The sequence below is a fragment of the Pollicipes pollicipes genome, unplaced genomic scaffold (assembly GCF_011947565.3).
Source record: "Pollicipes pollicipes isolate AB1234 unplaced genomic scaffold, Ppol_2.1 Scaffold_3087;HRSCAF=3621_pilon_pilon_pilon, whole genome shotgun sequence".
Classification (NCBI taxonomy): Eukaryota; Metazoa; Arthropoda; class Thecostraca; order Pollicipedomorpha; family Pollicipedidae; genus Pollicipes; species Pollicipes pollicipes.
Genome location: NW_023596225.1, coordinates 15,440,254 through 15,455,094, shown reverse-complemented (window position 1 = coordinate 15,455,094; position 14,841 = coordinate 15,440,254). Strand labels below are relative to the sequence as shown.

General features: G+C 52.8%; 2 protein-coding genes across 2 annotated transcripts; both read right to left on the bottom strand.

Annotated features, from left to right (window-relative positions):
• Positions 1–6,818: 6,818 nt before the first annotated feature.
• Positions 6,819–8,872, bottom strand: LOC119114758 (maestro heat-like repeat-containing protein family member 1). The gene is made up of 3 exons (XM_037238788.1): positions 8,790–8,872; positions 8,228–8,330; positions 6,819–7,170 (listed from the first exon to the last, which is right to left on the bottom strand). The coding sequence occupies exons 1-3, from the start codon at positions 8,862–8,864 to the stop codon at positions 7,022–7,024; spliced, it is 327 nt and encodes a 108-aa protein (XP_037094683.1). The 5' UTR covers positions 8,865–8,872; the 3' UTR covers positions 6,819–7,021.
• Positions 8,873–10,203: 1,331 nt separating this feature from the next.
• Positions 10,204–14,779, bottom strand: LOC119089789 (maestro heat-like repeat-containing protein family member 1). The gene is made up of 7 exons (XM_037212605.1): positions 14,507–14,779; positions 13,964–14,078; positions 13,558–13,704; positions 12,877–12,903; positions 11,004–11,192; positions 10,421–10,501; positions 10,204–10,245 (listed from the first exon to the last, which is right to left on the bottom strand). The coding sequence occupies exons 1-7, from the start codon at positions 14,710–14,712 to the stop codon at positions 10,204–10,206; spliced, it is 807 nt and encodes a 268-aa protein (XP_037068500.1). The 5' UTR covers positions 14,713–14,779.
• Positions 14,780–14,841: the final 62 nt, after the last annotated feature.

The following is a 14,841-nucleotide window of genomic DNA, read 5'->3' as shown; positions in this document are numbered from 1 at the left end:
TCCAGGCTGTATTTTGGCATCCACCCTGATGAGGCAGGTACCTCCTCAATGGCACAAAATGCCTACCCGCTCGTGGAATTTTGCCTCCCCAGGAAATACAATGTTGAAATGGATGAATAATCTTGGGGAGCTGGATAGCCTTATTTGCCAAATGACACAGATGAGTCGAATAGGCGAGATTGTGAACCAGTGAGAAACAGCTCTAGATACATATGTAGTAAGGCAACCGTGACATTTGAATACAGAGCGGTAACAAACTCAATCGCTACACCTCCCCCCCCCCCCCGGTCATGGCTCAGCATTTCGAAAGACTGCACATCGATTTCAAGGGGCCGCTTCCCGCTCTGTCTCGGAATCGACACATGCTCGTTATTGCAGACGAGTTTGCAAGGTTTCCGTTAGCTTTTCCGTGCGCCGATCTGACATGTGCCACTGTCATTGGCTGCTCGTGCCGCCTCTTCGCCATATTCAGCATGCCTGCCTACGTGCATTCCGACCGTGGCTCGGCCTTCAGGCCGGCGGAGCTGAGTCGGTTTCTCTCCACAGTCGCGGAATAGCGTGCAGCCTCACGACAGCTTTTAATCCCCGAGAGAACGGCGAAGTAGAGTGGTACAACGGTACTCCCTGGAGGGCCGTATCTCTGGTGCTGCGATCGCGCGGTCTAAAAGCTTCACAATGTGAAGAGGTCCTTTCTGACATGGTCGTAGGAACAGGGGGCCAGGGGGGCCATGGCCCCCCACTTTTCAAGTTGGGAGGCCAGCGATGTTAACTGCCCCCCCCCCCACTTTTCAGATTAAGGTCGCGTTTGGCTTACTTTTGCACTACATCAAACATGCATGCCGATTTACCTAGTTCACCAGGCACCTCCTTTAAGATGGGTCGTCTTTTTCGTTTGCTCATTGGCCATCGGATAGTGTTACAGCCGCCATGCCGGCGCCACACGGCCTGGAGACTGCAGCGTCAGGCGTGGAAGCTGTTGTTGCTATCACTTGCGAGCAAGCATGTTCAGCACCATATTACGTAGTTTTCTTATCAGTGATTAGCTTTGACAGGATCTTGAACATTTTAAGACGACCATGGATAACCCATGTTAATACAAATTAGGAACCCATTTCATCTGCAATCTACGGTCAGGGAGAACTGAATATCTCTGAAGAACACAGAAGAACACGCAACTGGAGTCTATGTGACAACTATCTGACTACCTACGGTAACCAGGGATGTTGTTGCGTCAATGAGGGTTCCTGTGCTGATCCGGGCTAACTGCACGGGTCAGAAGGCCTCCCGTGTCAGGGGTGGGGACAATATGATAGGATTTATCCTTTTAATGGCCTCTGGATCGACCAGGAGATCCCTACCCGTGCCACCAGAATGATAGCCAGAAGGCGCTTCAAAAAGGGACGGAATGGCCCCTCAGCCCTTGATCGGAAACGGTAGTGTGCCCCTGGTATTCTACTCAAGAGGCCCTTTGCCCGGAAGAAAATAATGGGTCTCATTATTGTTGAGTAGCGTGGGGCTCTCATTATTGTTGAAAAGCGCGGGTCGGAATGGATTAAAAAAAGACAAAGGTCGTGTCGTGTTTGCCTGAGAACGTTCATTTTTTTCAGAATGTATTATTGAAACAATTACATCACAGGCTTGAACATGCCCGCCCGCGACTTCAAGAGCAAAAACAAGGATGGTCTGGGTTGCAATTTCCGTAAAATCGAAAAGTTTCGGCCACTGCAAGCGCCACCAGACGGCGGGCGCCGTGTTAATCTGTCCTCTGGACAGATAAATAGCTGCGAAAACACGAAAAATAGAGAATTTACCTTTACTCTTCCATCTCAACCACCAACTTCCAGCCCCACTTCGCGGTGCTTTAGGGGCCAATCCGTTCTTCTAATCGGTCTAAAAATCGCGCACGCGAAACATGCGCTCAGACTGCCTTACAAATGTAAGGTCGGATGCCATGAAGCTTCCACGGATGCTTTTCTGAAACGTCGTCATTTTTGTACACCCATTGGCCACAACTAAATATTAGATGTCAGGCCCACGCTGCGCGTGCTATGGAGACTGCAACGCCTGTGGTCGATGCTTGTGTTTCTAAAAATTTCGAGCATGCATGCTCAAAATCACGTCACATAACTTGTATTACCAGTCAATTTCAGTGTTTAAAGATGATAATTTCAGAAGTGTCATCGTTTTCGTCCACCGGTGGGCCACGACTAAATAATAGCTACTGGATCAACGCTCCGCGGACCACGGAGATTGCAACGCCCGGTGTCGAGGTTTTGTTGCTAAGATTTGCGAGCGCGCATGTCAAAAAACACGCTCAATGAATTATATCACTTATCGATTCTGACTGAATGGTGAACATTTTCGGCTTGGTCATATAATACATATTGTTGGCCACTCCATCTGCAACCAAATTTTCATTCCAAATTTGTATCAAACATATCGATCCATAATTTACCTTCGCGATGTCCTCAATGTCTGTAGAACCCAGATAAAAAGTTGACAAAGCTTCTGAATTCTATCGGTTTAGAAAGAGCCAACTAACCACGTAAATTAGCGCCGGTGATTATGATAACCGCCGGTGATTTCTTCCATGCAGTTGTTCAACGCCTGATTTCTGTAGCTTAACCTCAAAATACAGACAGAATTGAGCTCACGGTAGCTCCTGGTTTCTGCTCTACAATACAAGGCAACAATAAAAATAAAACGAAGAAAACCGTGTCACTTGTAAACAAGTAAGCCATATCCGGGATTTTTTTGGGGGGATGCCACCATGCCACCATGAGATGGCTTTTGTCAACCTTGTGTTCACCCTTGGCAAGGCTCTGGCTGCGCCCCTGCCTACACACAAAAGCAGATCAACTCGCATACGTTGCATGATGGGCAATGAGGTGTCCGTTGGGCTAACTCATGCCTAATGCAGATAGCTTCCCGAATGTTTTTTTTTGCGATGGTGTGGTGTGATTTAATATAAGTCGAAAAAAGATACTGTTGCAGGTGTCCAACAGGTGTTTCATACACCATGTGGTAGTAACGCTGGTTCAAAAGCATGCAGCAAAGCAGCCATACGATCAGTTCGCAGTCAGTCATGCGGGATACATCCGGGCCAGGACAGTGCCCACCGATGGCGGACAGGAGCAGGGCCCAGATAAGGAACATATGACAGATTGGCCTTTTTATGTGGCTTGATTCTTAAAAGAAACTCCAGTTTCATGGCTTTTGTCACATTGTTTCCAGCGATTTAAAGCTCCCGAATTTGTTTCCGCCTAAAATGCTGCGATAATTCGTATCTCTTGAAAAGCAGCCAGCGAAGTGAAGCCGCATGAAAAATCTGTCGTACTGTGAGCCATCGATCCACTTCCAAAATTCTCACCAGCCTATAGCCAGGCCGTATTTCTTCATCCACACTGTGGGTGCAGATGCTCCCTTAAATACCCCAAACGCCTACCCACTCGTGGAACTTCGCCTCCCCAGGAAAGACGATGGTAAAATGAACGAATAACCTAGGGAAGCTGGATAGCCTTATTGCCAAATGACAGATGAGTCGCATAGGCAAGATCGTGCACCAGTGATAAACAGCTCTAGATGCGTATCTAGCATAACAGCCATGACATTTGAATAAAGAGCGGCGACAACCTCCATCCTTACCCCTCCCCCCCCCCCCGGCCATCGGGCTCACTTTCCAGAAATAGTTCCTGAATACACCCTGTGGTTGCCCCCCCTCCCACTTTTTGAAACGTTCCCACGCCCATGCTTTCTGATGCCCTGAACTCCATCCGTAACTTCTCGCTTACCACCACCAATGTTACGCCGCACGGACGTCTTTTTCAATATCAGCGTCGCTCGACCAGTGGTCATTCCGTGCCGACGTGGGTGGCTACCTCGGGCAGAGTTCTCGTCAAGAGGCATGTGCGTAGAAGTAAGTACGAACCTCCTGTTAATGAGGTCGAGTTGTTGGAGGAAAACCCTTAGTACACCATGTTCGTCTAGCTGACGGTCATGAAACCATTGTCTCGCTCAGACATGAGCCCCGCGCGGGGGACGCCCGTCCGGCCCAGCATCAAACAACTGCCCCTGCAGACATTTCACTTTCAGAGGTGCCAACTGCACTGAATGTTCCGCTTGTTGATGCCCCATCTGTGCCCGACTACGTGACAGAGGTGCCTTCTGCAGCACCCCCATGTCTGCCACCAGTGCCTGCAGGTACAGACGCGTCTCCGCCCGAGTCCGTTCTGGTGATTCAATCGTGACGCTCCTCTCGTAAAACAAGCGTGACCGAGCGTTTCCGGGACTACGTCATGTAAATGGTCATCACGCGGCTACGAACGCGTAAAGTGTGGGTAACGCTCGAGTGGCTGGGGAACGCGCACTGTCACCGGAGCCATCCGCCGCTAATCGCGATACAGGGTCAAAGCGCAAGCTGAAGTGCTCCAGTGTTTCTGTTGTTATGTGATGCGTAGACTGGCAGGCGGGGAAAATGTGGTGGTTTTGTGATATGGTTGCTGGTATTCATCGTTCACATTTGTTTTCAGGCGCCTTCTGGCAGGCAAGGCTCAATCGAGCTAAATAAAGCCTTGGATAGTAGGGGGCATTTTCGTACCTCTACCACACTTCAAGAAGCATTCCAGCACACCTACCTGTGTGCCACCCACACCTTACGACAAAAATGGAGCCACTAGTCGTGTTGCAAACCAGGTGTGTAATGTCTCTTTCAGTTAAGGGAGGGGGAGACTGCCCCCCCCCCCCAATTTGATAAGGGGCTGGGCGAAATCTGGGGAGTAACCCATTTGTTGGAATACCTTGGGGGAAAAATTATGCCCTTGTTGCAAGACATAATCTTGCATCATGTCAACCTATGAAGGATGTCAGCAACAGTCTGACAGTATCAATTGTCTTTTCAGTGAAATGCAAGACAAGATGATTGGTCATAATTTGCACATAGTTTCCAATTCTAGGTTACAACACTTAACTAGTTGACAATTTGGGAAGGCTTCGTTTCTATTGAAAAGCCATTGGTAACTAGGCATATTCACAAATCAAAGCTAACTCTGACAAGGACTGTGACCGAAAGTCACCTGGTCACATGGTGTGGTCCAAACTCTCAGATATGTTATGACTAAATGCATTTGGTCTTTACACATCACTCAACATCACCTTACGCCAGAACATGCCAGGGTCGTGTTTCTCACCGTCAGTCCGTATCACACATGCATCTAACATGCCCAAACTTAGTGATGTAAAAAGATGAGAGCCATAAAACTCAGGGTTGGAACCGGTGATTTCTTTTGGTACAGGGTTGACTAAACAAGTCTGGTCCAGCCACCCAAGATCAATAAAAATCTGACCATATATTAATTGTCACATTTACCTCATTTACTCCTCATACAATACCGGCGCATTCAAACCACTAATGACACTGTCATTTCAACATTAAACAACCCTATTGAAAGGTCACTGACGTGGAGTAAGGCTTTGAAGGTGATCTAAACGGGGAGCAGCGTGACTGCGCATGGGCGATTCCACCATTTCTGACCGTCACCTACAGTAGTACTCTCCTGCTGCGCTCATCAGCTCCATTCATGTTACGAATACGACAAAAAAAACAGAGGCAGGTCCATGGATTCTCTAGTGCGCATCATTGCACCATTTTATCCGTGTTGTCAAAACATTACGTCAGTAATGCGCTAGAACTCAAGAGGTATCAAGTTCTTCTTGTGTCGGTATTCTTTTTTATGTTGTCTTGTCTGGACTATCTGCTTACCTTTACGACCGAGCCATTAACCGGTGCAGTGGCCAGTCTGCATAGATACATTCTCAGCACAGTTCTCTTGGTGCTAGATGACATTGTGCCCACAGACAGGGCACCGAATGCGGCGTGCTTTAAGCTCTTCTTCTCAGCCCCTCACCCAGGACAGGGTGGAGGTATTACAGCGTGCGATCCAATGTGCTTGTAGAGCTATTCATTGATTATGCAATGTGACGTCTTGTGACATAAGGAAGGCACTGATGGCCGAGGCCCTTTTGCACCCTTGTGGAGTCGTTTGGCAGTTATCAGGCTTGAGATCGCGGAGCGCACCCTGCCGTTGTACACAGCTGAGACACTGCAGCTGAACGGCACTTACAGCTGTTTCCTTGCCACTTCGTTTGGTACCATGTCGAACACTGCGTTTCGCAGTGCCGTACGGCGCTCGTGAGAAAACGGCCAATGGTACGGAACACGTCGTTAACCGCCAGAATTCATGTTTATTACGCCTCAGATATCAATAAAACACTATCACTCAGCGATAATAACGCCGGAACGTCACACTGGATAGTGGCGCACGGGCTGCCTTTACATTCGCGTAGTATGTATGTGTGTTGCCACACGGTTCCCAGCCGGCGGGACACACGATGGCAACGCAAAAAGATAATGCCGCCACTTCGGGAATGTCTCATTGCACTGAAAGGAAACCCGGACACAATCAGTGCTCGGGGAAAGGCACTGCAGCCGCCGGGCCGAGCCGCCCCTGCCACCTGTCGGGGGGATTGTCAACCACAGCTGCCAGCCCCAAACGGCAAGAAATACCGCCGTGGACGGGCGGAGAAGGCTGATACAGCTGCATACTCCCTACACCCGGGGCAGGCCTGATGGTCACGCATGAAACTTCGCGTTTCAGATATGCGGAATGGACAGTCCTCGGAACGTTTCCGTTTGATAAACATAAGCCAGTCGAAGATGCACGCTTCGCCCGCGGGCGCACGTGACACGCGACCGTAACTGAGCTCTGGCCACGCCCTAACCCGGGCACAAGTCCCGCCCACGGTCCCGCCGACCAGGAAGCGCGGCTCACCGCCCGCCGCCAGCCCGCTACCATTCGCGCAGCGCGCCGATCGCGAAGCCGAGCGAACCAGCCCGCCACCAGGAGGCGGTGGTGCTGCCACGGCTGCCAGGCCGTGCAGCACGCGAGCGCGGCGGAGCCGTCTGCGCTGCCGTGCACCAGCGCCGTCCTGCACCACCAGCCCCGGCGGCGGACGCCGGGCGGCCTCAGTAGTCGTGCAGTAGGGAGATGGCCTTGGCCGCCTGCGAGCGCACGTGCCAGTCGGGGTCTTGCAGCAGCTTCTTGAGGCCCGAGCAGACGGGCTGCACCTTCACATTCTGGCGGTGCTCGGTCGGCAGGTTGCAGAGCAGGAACGCTGCCGGCGGCCGGCGCCGGTCAGGGACCTGGCACACTCCAGCGCCCGGTCACGAGGCCACTACGCAAACGACCCGACGGTCCCTGTAAGACCCGCCCCGACGGCTGGCACACAGGCGAATTGCGCTCACTGCATGCGAGGGACGCGATGCCAGGAAGAGTATGACAGGTGGCGCTAGCGGGGCGCACAACACTGAATCACGCCCGTTCCTGGCGCACGTCGCCTCTGCGGCGGTGCACAGCACCGACACCGGGGCACTGGCAGTCGGCTCTGCACGGCGCGCCGACTGGCGACAGCCGGACGCGGGCCGGCCCGTGCCCGGAGTACGCTGTACCGCACAACACTCGCGGGAATATCAGCCCTGTATTATTCAGCCTGTATTATAAGTATTATTCAGTATATAGTATTATTACAGTATTTCGTGTGGTCCTTACGTCACACTGTGCTCGGCTTCTGGCGGACATTTACTACGGCTAGGAACGCCAGCGTGCTGGTATCCTCAGTGAACTCCAACGATAGCGGCTCTGGAGCACAATGACCTCATCTCCGCGTAGAATACGGAGTAGTGTTCCAACAGCATGGTATTTGTCAAGTGGATGCGTTCATTGGTCATCAAATGATTGGTCACTAAGCAGGTTCCCTTCGCTACATCGGTCACAAGAAATCACATATTCCAGTGACGTCAGTACCTCATCTCCACTGTTCCTATCTATATGTAGCCTGGTCCGCAATCGATGAGTATAGCGGATCACACATCACGGCTGTCTCCGTGGCACTCTGGTTCCAAACCTTCCTCAGGCCTAAACCAGTGACATTCCATTCATTACATGCAAAAAAATCGTTGCTCGATGTCTTCAAGTAACTCTCATTATACCAAAACGCGATGCCAACCCGCCGCTGTGACAGCAGCCCCCCCCCCCCCCTAGCAAACCCTGGTGATTGCCGATTCTGCTCAGCACTCAGCAGCGGGTGAGTGCTGTGCCGCCGTCAGTCCGCACCTCGAGACCGCCGATCAGAGACAGGCCGCGGGTATCCTGCGGTCAGGTCGTCCACTCACCGACCAACAGCGCCGCAGTGCCCTTCAGCTCCGTCCATCCAGACCGGAAGTGCGCCAGCAGACTCATAATGTACATGTGCAGCTTGGGCTCCAGCTCCTGCACCTAAGGATGGCAGGCCAGCGCCGGCGTCACGGCGCCGTGCCGGGGGAGGGGAGGGGGCGGAGGTAGAGAGGCAGGGCACGTCACCGTCTGCCCGACGCGACCAACCCCCATCAGACCAGCCGCCACCACCACCGCCGCCACGGAGGCGACGCTGGCCGCTGACGACGGCGGCGCGAGTGAGGGCGGCGGGGCACTGGCTGCGCCACCCACATGCGCACAAGCCCGCAGAGAGGACAGGGGGTCGCACCTGCCCGCCAGGCTTTAATCTGGGATGTTTTCGGCTAATCAACCATTCACATCCCCACAATTATCACCTTTTACGACGAAGAGAACAGAGGCTGACACAATGCATACGTTTGGAAGTTTCTCACTCACCAGCCTACCTCAAAATACACAGCTTCGATGACAAATCATACGTGTAAGATGCCAATGACTCGGAGAAGGAGTCCGAGGACGTACCATCAGTTTGGAGAGATCACTGACGAAGTTGGCGTACTGCAGTTTGCCCTCATCGATCAGGTGCTTCTGGAACATGGCGATTGATTGCCCGCGCCTCGAGAAGCGGCCCCACCTGCCGCAGACTGGTCTTGCATGCCTGCAGTAGCCGTCACCCAAACCCCGGTCACATGATGGGGTGATATGACTGCATTATAGACCTGAAGCGGTAGAGGCCTTAGCGCGTTGGGTAACCCAGTCGGCACGAATGTGAAATCGATAGTGGCACATTGAATTGATCCCATTCTGTTTCTTGTCAAGATGCTACATCTTTGTCACAACACATATATTTATCAAAATGTAATGATGAGTTGGGTTGGGTTGAAGTTTCTAAAAAATGTGAGAAGCGATATGAACATGAAAAGGAACTCCAAGCATGAGGAGCACATGTTTCATTAAATGACACAAGCTTTTACTGACATGCTTCTCTTTGCCCCAATGACTTGCATTAACGCAACTTTCGGGCTAATGAGACCGCTCATGGTGAATTAAGACAAAAAAGCCTCATCTCATATGACATTTGTAATCAAAGGGAACGTTTCACAGTAGAAGATATTGAAGCAAGTACAGATGTGATGAAACAAGCCCAGTTATAACTTTTGGTACACCTTGAAGTGAAAAAGACTGCTCTAGACGACATAATTTCTCTGTCTAGCAAACATGTTCCTCAATACGTCATTGTTTGATTACATCACCTTGCACAACAGTGATTGGGAGCCAATTGACGGCCGTAATATGTTTGGAAATCGTGCTCTTGAACGGTGGGTATGAAGACTCGACAAATACATGTCTTTGGTCTTGATGGCTGCATAGTTAATGCAATAACAGGATTTCAATGACGCTATCGTGGCGTCATGAATGCCAAGGTGACCTTGAAATACTCTCCCCATATTCGTGGGCGTGTAGCCCGGAAGCTAAAGTGTTTAGGTTTTTAGATGGGCAGGGCTGTGAACTGCACCGAGTGATCTTCATGATAGCTGTTCAGTTCAAACCCTCCACATAAATGCGGAACACCCCCTTTAAGCACTAAAAAATAGGCGCGTCCACAACGGGTGCACAAGCCTGATCAGCATATGCTGAGGGGAGGCGACAGACACCACCCAGCCTCGCCACGCGGGCTCTGCTGGCGACCAACCTGCACCAACCCGCCAGGGGTCAGTCTCGAGATCCGGACCACGGCAGACCCCCAGTTACATCGATGGCGGGGGGTATGGTGGTCTCACGGATATGTCAACGCATTTATGCCCTTATGAGCTTCTTCAATGCGCTGATGAGCTATCTAAGGCATTGGCGATATCGATAATCGAAATACATCCGGCAGATTGGTGAAACCAATCTCAAACTGCCAGCCTGCTTGGGGATGCCGACCGCAGCGCGATCACGACACCCGCCAGGCAACGCCCACAAACACGGCCACCGGCTGGGGACCAGCACCAGCACCAGCACCAGCCGGGCGTGGCACGGCGCGCGGTCCCACCTGGTCGGCGACGAGCCCGCCTGTCTCGCTGTTAGCCTCACCAGCACCACGTCCGGTCTCGGGGTCGTTGAGGTGGATCAGCAGCGAGATCAGGTTGTTGTGCGTCCGCTCCATGTACTGGTTCGCGCAGTGGGCCCTGGCAGAAGGCTGAGCAGGCGCCGAACAGGCCAAACGACGTCGATCGCAGCGCCAACGACTCCTGCGGACAACGCAAGAACTAATCCAGCGACAGCGTGAGCCTGGCGGGCGGTCAGGTCGCGGCGTGGTTCCACTGACGTCGAGACGTGGACAGAGACGTTACGGTGGCGTCAGAGCCGACGCCACAACCAGAGCCAAATCACGAACGACGCTATCACAGACGTGATAATAATGCCGACCAATCCGTCAATGCCACAGTACGTCCTACTCAACGGTCAAGCATCGGAAAAGCTGCTGACCGGCTATTCCGATGCCATGGCCACACCCATCAGCAAACCACCTCGCATCTCCGTGCCCCGTTGGCAGAGACCGTAAGTTAACAAAGGCCCAGTGAGCCGCCTTCGTGCCTAGCACACTGCCTAAACCACCACGTAGATCCCGGTTACGCCACCTCCTTCCTCCTCGCGCCAGGAGCGCCAGCCCACTCTCGGGTGAACCCTCGGAGTGTCCATCCCCGCTACCCCCCCCCCCCCGCCCCCACCGTGCCCGGTGTGGTGACTCACACTTTCGAAGTAGACCCGTATCCGTATGGTGATGGGGATGAGCGTGTGCTGGACCTGCTGCTCCGAGACGACGCGCAGCACGCCGGCCAGGGCCGTCATCGCCTGCAGTGGGATGCTGCCGCCCACGTCCTCGCGGTCGTCCAGGCCGCCCAGCATGGCCGACATCACTTGCTGCGCGAACAGGTCCACCTGGCACGCACCACGCAGCGGACATGACGCGCCGCTCACGGACCCGGAGGATGCCCCAGCCGCTCAGGCGAGATTCGCACGCTTTTGCGTGGCGCTTTCCTAAAAAAGGTTGCGCTGCATGCTTCGTGATGTCGCAAAATCGATGATACAAACATAGAGAAGCGCACCAAGCACCTACCGTTTTGAAGCCCATTCTCAGTTACTACGTTCGAAACAATGAATTTTGCCCTGAAAATGATTGGACAAAACAATGGGTTTTCTCGTGAAGTGTCATCACGAACCCCGCTTCAGACAGCAGTGTAATATTTTCCAATAGCTTTTATAAAAAGCACCATTTTTCTGATCCGGTGGAAATCTAACTTTGACCAAACCACGACATAAGCTTTCTTACCTAACGACAAGCAATTTTTTAAATTCGTTTTTCCCTTTCCTACTTCATATCCGGTTTGTTTCTTTCACTTACCATTACTTTCGACATTCATCGACAAGAAACACATATTTTATAACGACCGATGGCAGCATCTTAAGTTCATCCGATGACTTTCGAAAAATGCTTAGTTTGATCATTTCCGGCAAAACCATCTTAGAAATTTCACATTCAAATCGTCCCAAACACCGAAAACACACTTTTCACATCTTTCAAATTATAGACATCAATACCGATAGTTTTTCATCGAGAAGCACTTAACGAGATGCAGCGTAGAACATACACAACTGGAAGCATTGATAAAATACATCTCCGATTTCAAGCATTGGAGACCGTGAGGAAACCTAAGTCAATGAAGCAGCACATTATCGTAAGACTAGTGAACACAAGCACTCCGAAGATCAGGCAGTGTGTTCAATCAGCGCAAAAGTCATGACGTTTTTAATCTGCAAGAAGTACACGTGTCGTACCGCAATACATAAAGACATATGCATTTCGCCAACAGAGCCACAAGGGCCCACCGAGGTTGACCTAGCTCAGGTTCCGTGCACATCCTCGAAACTAATCTTACCACCTGACCAGCATCTAATCTTACCACCCGACCAGCATGAATTTAGCTATAAATGAGATCTTTAGACTGATAGAATTTGTCCAATTGTGTTTTAATGTTGCTAGAGAGGGACTCCCTACTACTTCGTTTGTCGACCCATTCCAATGATTCACTACTCTTTAACTAGATGACATTTGCTTAATGAAACTGGTCTCCTCAATGTCTCGGCCTAGTTTCCATTGCGCACGCCGTGCACACGTCGCTCGCCGTTTGGGACCCCCGCCCAACTTTCGCACTTGGTTGCCCACTTCCCGGCTTCCGCGAACTGGAGTCCTTCCACCCTGGTTCTCGTGCCTCACACCACCGCGCCGTTCGCCGTCGCCGACGTGCTGGTATTTTGTCGGCAGTGGGCGCTGGTCCGAACGCTCTCTCATTCCGATGACCACGGCAGAGCACGGACTGCCATCACCATGGCTTTACCGCACGGGCTGCCATCATCATGGCTTTACCACCGAACCACAAATGCTTTTCAATGTTGTGGCCACTTTGCGTAGCCACTCAACGCTGCAATGTGCAGCATATAAAACTCGTTGCAAGAAGTGTGTTGAAAGGACTGTTATGGGTACCTGGCGTCGCGTGATCACGGACAGGGCTTGTCGGGAAAATGCGGAGCACAGAGGGTCTCTCTGCGGCGAGCGCACACTCACCAGCTGCGTGTAATCCACACCGAAGCCCTGAAAAGAACGCAAGCCGTCAGCGCCCAGAAGAGCGCCTCACAAGCGCGCACAACAGCAGGATATCACGCAAGCACACAGAGCAGAGCGTCACATACGTGCAACACAAGCGTCACATAAGTGCCCCCCGTCCCCCCAATACCACCGGAGAGCGACAGGAAGGGGGGGGGGGCGAACGGCACAAGACACTGAGACGGACCACAGTTCATCCATCCACCGGGTCGGCGGCGTTAGTGTGTCCACGGCCCTGACGAGTGCCGGAGAGGTCATGCAAGCCATGCAAGCGGCGTCGCCCTCAGCTGGTCGCAGCAATAGCCACTTCAAAAGATCGTCTTTTGTCACAAAAATGTGCTGAGCAAGAGGAGCTGGTCGGGTACCGTCCTGCTGATGTTAGAGGGAGGACACGGCAGGCATACGATAAGATCTGCTACCGGGAGATCTTACCGTACACCCCCGTGTCCCAGGCGGCTGAATAGACCCCTGTACTCACCCCCGGGTGTCCCAAGCAGCTGATGTGGCACCTGTACTCACCCCCGGGCGTCACAGGCAGCTGATGTGGCCCCTGCACTCATCCCCGGGTGTCTCAAGCAGCTGATGTGGTCCCTGCACTCACCCCCGGATGTCCCAGGCAGCTGATGTGAACCCTGTACTCACCCCCGGGTGTCCCAGGCAGCTGATGTGGCCGAGCCCCAGCAGACAAAGTCGGCGCACCACCGGCGACGAGTCGATCAGACGCGACACAAGGCTGTTGAGCAGCGTCTCGATCAGCGGCACGCTGCCGGCGCACCGGTGCCGCACCAGCTGCGGAACGTCGGCACCGGTCAGCCGTCGACACGCACAGCGGCGCGCTCCCAGCAGCGACCGACGCCGTGCGCCGCCACCCGACCTGCGCCGTATGTCCATCACCAGAGCCGCCCGTTCACATGTGCGGCGGCGAAAGACTGACAGCACATCGCAGACGGACCGTCAGCAGCACAGCCGACTGGGCAGAGCCAGAGTGCAGGCCGCCTCGTGCCTTTCCCTGAGCAGCGCGAGTTCAGCGGGACCACGGGCGGCTCACCTCTCCGTAGAAGGCGACGGCGGCGATCCTCTGGGCCTCGTACATGCTGGAGAGGTCGGAAGCCAGACATCTGACCAGAGGCGCCATCAAGTGCGGACTTTGAGTCACCACCGTGCTACAGCGGACGGGAGCGGACGGTCAGCAGTCGAACAGGGCAGGGGGGCGGCGAACAGCGGCCGGCCAGAGTCGCAGGGCTTCAGACCACAGTCTGTGCTCAGACCGGGGCCGACTGTCCGATGGTCCACCACAAGGCCACACCAAACAGTCGCTCAGACCAGGGCCGACTGTCCGATGGTCCACGACAAGGCCACACCAAACAATCAGTTACTTCGGTTACATCTCCAAGACAAAATTCGAGAGTCTTGGATGCACATTCGGGTGTGCTATTATCATAAGCGTTATATCCTGCCTTAGCACACCGTAACACGTAATGACCGATGTTATATTCAACTGATGCAAATTATGTTATATGCATTATTAGATGGGCTTGACACAGTATGAGAGATAAAACCACATTCGAATGATATCGTGAAATACACCTGCCTTGACATGGCAATAACGAATTCTGAATAGCGGCCGAGGTCCTCCAGCGGCTCTGTGCGTGACGTCATCACTTCGGCGAGCTCATTCAGCTGCACGCAGCGCAGGAAAGCCAGTAGCGCCTCACTAGCGATCCTAGCGGGCACACGAAAAAACATTGATGGGCAAGAACGTACACCCCGCGGATTGGGACAACATGCATTTTGCATTTTCTAGGAAGGGGAGGTGGTCAACAAGTGAATCTGCAACCATACAAACCTGCAAAATCACTGGTAGTTACCAAAGCTCGGTGCCGTGTCAGGCATGCCTCCAAAGGATTCGGCGCAACCCGCAGTCGA

Excerpts from the sequence above, each read along its gene's own strand:
- LOC119114758 (XM_037238788.1), bottom strand. The coding sequence starts at position 8,864 with ATGTTCCAGAAGCACCTGATCGATGAGGGCAAACTGCAGTACGCCAAC. Across the intron at positions 8,331-8,789 it reads GTGATCTCTCCAAACTGATG|GTGCAGGAGCTGGAGCCCAA; the intron begins GTACGTCCTCGG and ends TGCCATCCTTAG. Across the intron at positions 7,171-8,227 it reads CACTGCGGCGCTGTTGGTCG|CGTTCCTGCTCTGCAACCTG; the intron begins GTGAGTGGACGA and ends GGCCGCCGGCAG.
- LOC119089789 (XM_037212605.1), bottom strand. The coding sequence starts at position 14,712 with ATGCAAAATGCATGTTGTCCCAATCCGCGGGGTGTACGTTCTTGCCCA. Across the intron at positions 14,079-14,506 it reads TTCGTTATTGCCATGTCAAG|CACGGTGGTGACTCAAAGTC; the intron begins GCAGGTGTATTT and ends CGTCCGCTGTAG. Across the intron at positions 12,904-13,557 it reads GCTGCCTGGGACACCCGGGG|GGCTTCGGTGTGGATTACAC; the intron begins GTGAGTACAGGG and ends CGTTCTTTTCAG.